This window comes from Miscanthus floridulus, chromosome 14, assembly GCF_019320115.1.
Source record: "Miscanthus floridulus cultivar M001 chromosome 14, ASM1932011v1, whole genome shotgun sequence".
NCBI classification, from domain to species: domain Eukaryota; kingdom Viridiplantae; phylum Streptophyta; class Magnoliopsida; order Poales; family Poaceae; genus Miscanthus; species Miscanthus floridulus.
The window spans coordinates 92,002,694-92,011,057 of record NC_089593.1 but is presented as its reverse complement, the minus strand read 5'-3'; the positions used below and the strand labels follow the sequence as shown (position 1 = coordinate 92,011,057).

Sequence of the window (8,364 nt, the reverse complement as noted above, 5' to 3'; positions counted from 1 at the left end):
TTTCAGATCTTCAGGGTATGAAAAGAAGTTGCTGCATTCTACGGAGTAACAAAGTTTTGCATTACCAGTTGGATTATATTGCAACACCTATATATTTTTTTAGACCAGAGGCATAAGCCCTGCTTTTACTGAAACTATAGAGAGTGGCTGCTGGGAAAACAGCCTAGCACATCTTAAACTCTCCTCTCTTAAACGATGAACCACAAACGCTAAACTCTCCTCTCTTAAACTGCACCGCCCCAGCTCCCAAAAGGAAACCAGCCACGAATAGTGCTCCTTAGAAAAGAGAAATTACAATTGAGGCCTTTTTTAGTTAAACACCTAACTATATATGCGACCAAAGAAGTTCCATCTCCATTATCTGAAAACAGAAAACCTCAATTGACTTGTCCACCCTTCGTTCTACCGGAACGCCAATAAATCCACGCCCATGCCCCCCAGCTCTACTCATACGCTTCATCGCTCTCACCCACCAGGAGAAAATTGCAGCAGCACATAATTGACAACTACATCCATGGCGTCCACTTCCATGTCCTCGGTTCTCTTCCTCCTCGTCGCAACCTTCGCCGCCAGTGCCAGCGCGGCCACCTTCACCGTCAAAAACAACTGCAGTTCCACGGTGTGGCCGGCAGCCATCCCGGTCGGCGGAGGCACGCAGCTAGAGCCAGGACAGACGTGGACCGTCGATGTTCTCCCCGGCACCACCGGCAGGTTCTGGGGCCGCACCGGCTGTTCCTTCGTGGGAGGAAGCGGCCACTGCAACACCGGCGACTGCGCTGGCGCCCTCAACTGCACCGTGTCCGGGCAGCCACCCACGACGCTGGCCGAGTTCAGCATCGGCGGTACCGAGGATTTCTACGACATCTCCGTGATTGACGGCTACAACCTGCCCATGGCCTTCTCCTGCAGCACCGGCGCTGGCCTGGTGTGCACGAGCCCCACCTGCCCGGAGGCGTACCGGTTTCCGGACGACGATTCCAAGACCCCTGGGTGCAGCGGCAACAGCAACTACCAGCTCACCTTCTGTCCATGATGAGGATTGAGGCGGCGGGCGGATGGTGGTCACGTTAAGGATATTCATGTGGAGTCTCTGAGGAACACGAAGGTTCAACATTGTTATTATTTCTACCCACCATCTTCGTAGGAGTGGAAAAGAAAATATAATAAGTGGATACATAGAAACTTTCTAAATAAATTTGAAAACGTATTTAGGGAATAAAGTTGTGTATTTTTTAATAAAAAGTGTGCCATGATGAGTTATATAGAAAAAAGTTAGTAAGAACATTTATGGTGCAACAAACGTGGACACCTGCCCCGGATTCACAGCACATGTACATATCCATGTATCTCACAAAGTAGGCTACTGTTTAAATTTAGGAGGAATAGTTTTTTTTGCCTGAATAATTTTCCACCGATGCCAGCGAAGCCGGGAATGGAGGGTGCAGAATACCTAGTACATGGGACGACCCTTGAACGTCACAGAAGTACATGATAAGATGGAAAAAGGAGAGGGATTACAACACTTGATAGAAACAAGAACACAACAACTGGTTCAGCTGAGAAAATTGGCTATTTGCCATTGCAAAGAATGGGCTTCGCAAAATTACCATCCAAAAGATTGACTTCGCAAAATTGTCAACCTAAACATGTATACTTTGTTTTTGTTGCCATAATCCCTATTTAGCTTCTTTGTTTCTTTTTTTTTTGTTGTCCTCCACGCGAAAAGACATTACTGCCCTTTTGTTCATATCCCAATCAAATGGCCTGCATGCTACTGTAGGAGCTACTGTGCATGCATTTGGTTAGTTTTTTTTTTAAAAACAATCAGGTGGGCAATATAATTAGAATATATGCACGCATATGTCTGTCACACAAATTCATAAATGGGGAGTAAAATGAGCTCATATCCGAATCCATATGCTGAGTATAAACGAGTTCATCTCACACATCCATAATTTGAGCCTAAATGAGTTCATCTCACAAATCTATAATTTAAGCCTAAACGAGTTCATCCAATATGCGGCGAGATTGCTCCAAGTTCCTCCGTGGTCATGCCGATGGCTGCCGTGGTCGCGGCGAGTGTGGGTGACGGCGTGGCAGCGCTGAGCAAGGTGGCGTGGCGGCGGCGAGCGCGCAGGTAATCATAAATAGTCCCTCTTCACGTCAATTAGGCAGAAGGGCAGTAATGTCTTTTTACGTGGAAGGGATTCCAAAAAATACAAGCAAAGGAGGGGATTGTGGCAACAAAATCAAGGTACACATGTTTAGGCTGACAATTTGGCGAAGTCATTCTTTTGGATGGCAATTTTGCAAAGCCCATTCTTTACAATGGCAAATAGCAAATTTTCTCGGTTTAGCTACCAGCTCAGCCTACGGACCGAAGCGAGTGCAGGCACTACGTACCTGGCATGTGCCACCACCAAGGACAAACTCTGAAGAACTCTTAACCACATGCAGCTGTAAGGTATTTAGAAGGAATAGTTGCAAAGAAAAACATGTCCATATGCATGTGTTCTTTACTACAATATCAATAACATTTCAGAAGAATGCGTACTGTCGATCTGTTCAAGGTGTTCTTGATTGCTGACTACTTCAATATAAAAAATTTAAAGTACTTACACTTCCTCTAGTATCTTGTAAATTAACTTATATATGCATGTGCCCAAAAGAATGTTCATTAAATAATAAGACTATTAAGATGAGGTGAGAAAAGGATATATATTTGCAAAACTATAAACACTGTTCCGAGGGATATCAATCACGAGTGGTACCTTTATCAGCTATCGATCTTCATCTAGCTGAGCATGTAGAGTGGCTTTTGTGGTACCCGGTTCCCGACTACCATCGAGTCGGTAGTCAACCCTCTTGCAGGGTATCTGATTGTTTAGCCAAATCGCTATCCAAATTCCACACCAACGTAGATTTGGCTAGAGACTCTCATGGGTGTGCATATGAGAGTGTTGACGAAATCCTTATTCTAGAACAGATCCAGCCATAACTAGCATCAGGGGTAGTCAGCCATACCATGTTTAGCCCGAAAAATTGTGGAAGACCTCTCTGCTATAAAGAAAATAAATGTTTTTTCATAGGGGGAGTATGCTTGTGACCAAGTGGATGGTGTAAAGGAGTAACTAGGTGGGACCCTAGACTACAGAGTCATTCTTTGTGGGTCAAATTTTGAAAGCTGTAAGGTCAATTTAAAGAATGCTTTGCAGGCGAAAGATATTGATCAGATTAAAGAATGCCAAAGTCATATAGGTCTGCGCTTTGGATCGGATCAGACTAATATATGTCTTGTAATGTACGTGCCCAGAATAGCCGGTCAACAGAGTACACATGCATGCATTGGAATTCCACATACATTGGGAATTCCATGAACACGGATACGAATTTGGTCTGTCTGTGGAAGAAAGTTTGGCTGGGTGAGAGAGCGACAGTATTGCAGCAGGAGACTGATCACTGAATTTTTATATAAATATATGTTTCATAGGATTTGGGCTCAGGCCTCTCACAATGATAATGTCTTGGAGCTAGTAGAGAACAGACCTTTGATCCTCGGCCAAAATGGACTCTAGTCTCGAAATTTTGTGCGCCCGGGACTAGAGATACCTTTAGTCCCGGTTGGTGGCTCCAACCGGGACTAAAGGTCCCTGCCCAACGGCTACTGCGCCAGACAGAGGTGGCAGGGACCTTTAGTCCCGGTTGGAGCCACCAACCGGGACTAAAGGTATACTTTTACTCCCGGTTGGTGGCTCCAATCGGGAGTAAAGGTCTACTCCCGGGCCGTGGCTGCGCCCGGGGTTGGAAAGTTACCTTTAGTCCCGGTTGGAGCCACCAACCGGGACTAAAGGTCCCTCCTTTATATATCCCGGCCATCTCCTTTCTCCCCGAGCCCGAGCTCATCACATTTTGAAGCTCACTGCAGTAGTGTTCTTGCTTCCTCCCTCACTCCATTGTTCCTCCATCCATTCTTCGATTCCTCCGTCGATTTCTTCGATTTCTCCGTCGATTCTTCAGTTGTAAAGGTTACCAATCTCATACTCTCATTTTTCACCATTGTCTTATCTCATGTTGTTCACTATATATATATGGTTCTTTATTGTGGTTTTTTTCATTTGTAATCAATTTGAGCTCAAAATCACTTCAAGCTTGCATATTTACATGAAAGAAGGTTAAAGTAGCTAGTTGAACTTGCGGACCGTGTTCATCTCGGCGACCATACTTTTTATTTTAACTTTTTATGAAATGAAAAACTTAGAAAATAGTTAGAAAATTATAGAAAATCCGTACTAGTTGAACTTGCGGACCGTGTTCAGCTCGGCGAGCATGTTCTCTGTCGAGCGGTAACGGACATCAAGGAGGAGCTTTGATTCTACGAGGGAGAGCGACAACGGTCGTGGAAGACCGTGTTCCCTTCCTCGTAGAATCGGAGCTCTTCCTTGACCAAGTACGGTGCTGTCCGTTGGAGAAATGCTCACCGAGATGATCACGTAAGCAAGTTCAACTAGTACGGATGGTTATTTATTCACATGTCCCGATATCGTCGTAGTAGTCTGTCAATCACCGTACTTTTTATTTTAACTTTTTATGAAATGAAAAACTTAGAAAATAGTTAGAAAATTATAGAAAATCCGTACTAGTTGAACTAGCGGACCGTGTTCATTTCGGCGAGCATGTTCTCTGCCGAGCGGTAACGAACGTCAAGGAGGAGCTTTGATTCAACGAGGGAGAGCGGCAACGGTCGTGGAAAACCGTGTTTCCTTCCTCGTAGAATTGGAGCTCTTCCGTGGCCAAGTACGGTGCCGTCCGGTGGAGAAATGCTCGCCGAGATGATCACGTAAGCAAGTTCAACTAGTACGGATGGTTATTTATTAAAACATGTTTTTGAGCTATAGTGTATTAAAAAATGAGTGTAGAGATATAGATAATTTTATAGCTTCTTAATTTTATTTGTTTATAAAATGAGAAATTTATAGTGTATTAAAAAATGAGTTTAGAGAGTAGATGGCAACTGCTTCCGGGTCCTCGGCCTCTCATGGGTTTCCAAAGCGACTTAGGCCGGGCCTTCCTCTCATTCAATGTGGAAACATGAGAACCGAGGGGGCCGAATAAAATGAAATTTGTGCACCACTGTGGTTACCTTGTACGGGACCGGCTCCCGATTAGTACCCGTGAATAGAAGAAGAAGACCAATGCTCCTCATATCAGTTTTGTCTCCGATCGTGACAAGGCGTTAATTTGGAAAGATGTCTTAAGGTACATTTCACGCTCCAAACAGATGGTTATGATGATATAATAGATGGTGATGAATTGAAGGAGCGAGTTAGGGATTGGGCAATGAAGAAGATGGCCACCCAGTTTCAGACTTGGAAGAAACACCTATACACGACGTATGTCAAGAAGAACATAGCACCAGATTTTGCTGTCCCAGGCCCGATCTCAAAGCAGAGGCCCTATTGGGATGAGTTTGTACAGTACAAGACTTCGGAAGAGGGTGTGAGTCGGGTGATAAAGAACCAACGTAATGCCCAATAGAAGACATACCACCATAACTTGGGATCAGGTGGCTACCCGACTGCCATTAAGAAGTGGAACAAAATGGAAGTAGACCTTCTTGCCAAGGGTATTAGACCAGAATCACTCGAGTGGGGAGAACGTGCAAAGAATTGGTTTTTCGCTCATGGGGGAACACTAGACCAGAAGATAGGGAAGTGCGTTTATGGCGCAAGACTGCAAGAAGCAGCAGAAAGATTGTTTTATGCTCAGAGAGCTACTGCTAGTGGTGCGTTCAGGCTCAACAGAGAGAAGGATGAGCTGACATACGCCATCGGGACTATTGAACATGGTGGCCGAACTAGAGGCAAAGGAAGTGTCTCGTGGGAGCATGGATTCCCTCAGGACAGACCTTCCTACAAAAGTCGCCAGAGAAAGAAGAAAGAAGAGGCACAGCGGCTCCAGAGGTTGGAGGAAGCGGTGCGTGAAGCACAGGAGCGGGAAAAAAACCTTGAAGCGAGAATGCAGGAGGAAATCAGAAGGCAAGTGCAAATAGCAGTGAGTGCAAGCAAGCAGGCATCAGAGCCAGGAATCAATATTAGCCAATCTGTTCAGTTGAAAAGCAGTTGCGCTTCCACGGAGATACCAAATCAAGGGGACACAGGACTGCGCTTCCCTGTGGATGACGTCACTGAACCTTGTACAACGTGTGAGCTACACATTCCGAAGGAGAATTCCACAATCAAGGTGGCTATCGGTCTTGTTAATCCTATCGACCGAACCAAGACACCAAGGATTCATGGGAATATAATCCAAGAAGGATATGCTACCATCTCGGTAGATAAAGCTGAAAAAGGTTTTAGTGATTTGCCTCTTGACATTCCTGGAGGTGATGGTGAGAAGACTCTAGGAGAAGCGAAGAAGACATTCATTCTATGGCGCAAGCGCTACATCATCATTCCAGGGATGTCGGCTCCACCACCTCCTGAACTACCTCACCATAGGTACGTGCGGATGAAAACACTACATCATTAATTTGTATTGGCTTAAATAATTAACAATCTGCTCATAATAATATGTCATTCCTTTTTTTGTAGCAGATCCTCCCCCAACCTAAATCCAATTGTTCAATCGCCAGATCATCATAGTGCTCTGTACGATGACATTGTGTTGGAAGACGAGGCTGCATCCACACCATCTCCAAGGAGGTCTCCAACGCCGTAGCCGCCACCTCCAAGGAGGTCTCCAACGCCGCTGCCAACACCTCCAAGGAGGTCTCCAACGCCTCCCCCGCCCCCGCCTACCAAGAAGCCTAGCAAGAGGCCAGCCCCTCAAACGAAGAACCAGTCCCCGCCTACAAAGAAAGCCACCGTGAAACTAAGGGTTATTCCCAAAATAATATCTGAAGAGAAGGAAGAAGGAACTGATGCATATAAAAAAGACATGTCTAGATTCTATGACAATCTTAAAATGAATCAAGAAGCAAGGAGAAACCCGGAGAAACCGTACTTCTTCATAGCTCCAGATATTCTAAGAAAAAATGTGACTTCTTACCAGCAACAACAGCGGGAATCTCGTAAGCCGTCCAAATCAATGTTATCGGACTATGACCGCACTCTCACCAAGTCAATTGAGGCGGCATAGAAAAAGAAGCGGGCAGGGAAAGGAGTTGCCCAACTCGGACAACAAGCGCACCAATCAATCCCCCCGCTAGTTGTTGGTAATGAATATGGTTCGAATTTAGGATTAATGCATCAGGCAAACATACCTCCGGATGTCGATTTGGATCACCTTGGTGAATTTATTGATGAGACTGGTCTCGACCTTTACCAGATGTTTGGTGATGGAAACATTGAGAGTGCGGCGGAGGTTGATATTTGGAAGAAAAAATTTGTACTAGGCCAGAGTCTATACAACCCTCAAGCCTTATCTGATCTGGGGACGCAAATGTACCTGCTAAACAAGTGGTACATGCAGGCGTCTACCAGTGGAGACTTCTACGTTGGTGTCAGAATTAGAGACGAACATTGGTTCCGTGGCGATGATGTTATGTATGTTGACTTTGCAAAATTTCATCAACTATGCCACCTGACCTCTCTGGACAAAGTTATCATTAGCTGCTATTGCCTGTAAGTAATAATTCTTCCGATCTATTATTAAACTCATCATATGTGTGTATATGCATATAAATTATCCTAACAAGTACTATATATATGTAGATTTACAATGACAGAGCTCAGAAAGGAAGGCTGCAATGAAATTGGTTTTGTTGATCCCCATATAGTATTCAAAGACCCAATTACTCCAAAGACTAATTGGAAGAATGAGTCAGAGAGTAACCTCATGAACTTCTTAGTGAACCAACGCCACAAGAAGGATATACTCTTTCCCTATAACTTCAAGTGAGTGTTAATCATGTCGATCATCCTTAATGGCTCATATGTTGATTCTAGTTAATTAATGAGTATTATGCGTTATATCCTATAAACACATGCAGCAATCACTAGATATTGATGGACATCGATCTGGTGAAAAGTCACTTGATAATCTATGACTCGATGAGAAAACCACAACAAGACTACCAAGATATGATAGATATTATCCAGAGGTAATTTCGGGATCTCTAGCAACTATATATACACACAAACATGATGATTAACTATATCGATGATGTGGCAAATTTTTTATTGGGCAGTGTTTGGAAAACCTTTATTGAGAAGCAACACATGGAAAAATGCAAAGCGCCACTGAATGTAATCCCTTTGAAAGTAAGTCCCCTGAATCGCATCATCTTTATTAATTAAACATATAGCTTTCACCGGATCACCAGATTGGATGACAAATCTTTTTCTCGTAAAGTGGTGTCTGAGG

At 44.2% G+C, this 8,364-nt stretch overlaps 1 protein-coding gene across 1 annotated transcript; it reads left to right on the top strand.

The window, feature by feature from the left end:
- Positions 1-443: 443 nt before the first annotated feature.
- On the top strand, positions 444-1,367 carry LOC136505487 (thaumatin-like pathogenesis-related protein 4). The gene has a single exon (XM_066500646.1). The coding sequence runs from the start codon at positions 515-517 to the stop codon at positions 1,031-1,033; it is 519 nt and encodes a 172-aa protein (XP_066356743.1). The 5' UTR covers positions 444-514; the 3' UTR covers positions 1,034-1,367.
- Positions 1,368-8,364: the final 6,997 nt, after the last annotated feature.

Bases quoted from the DNA above. Each gene is read 5' to 3' on its own strand.
- LOC136505487 (XM_066500646.1), top strand. From the start codon at position 515: ATGGCGTCCACTTCCATGTCCTCGGTTCTCTTCCTCCTCGTCGCAACC.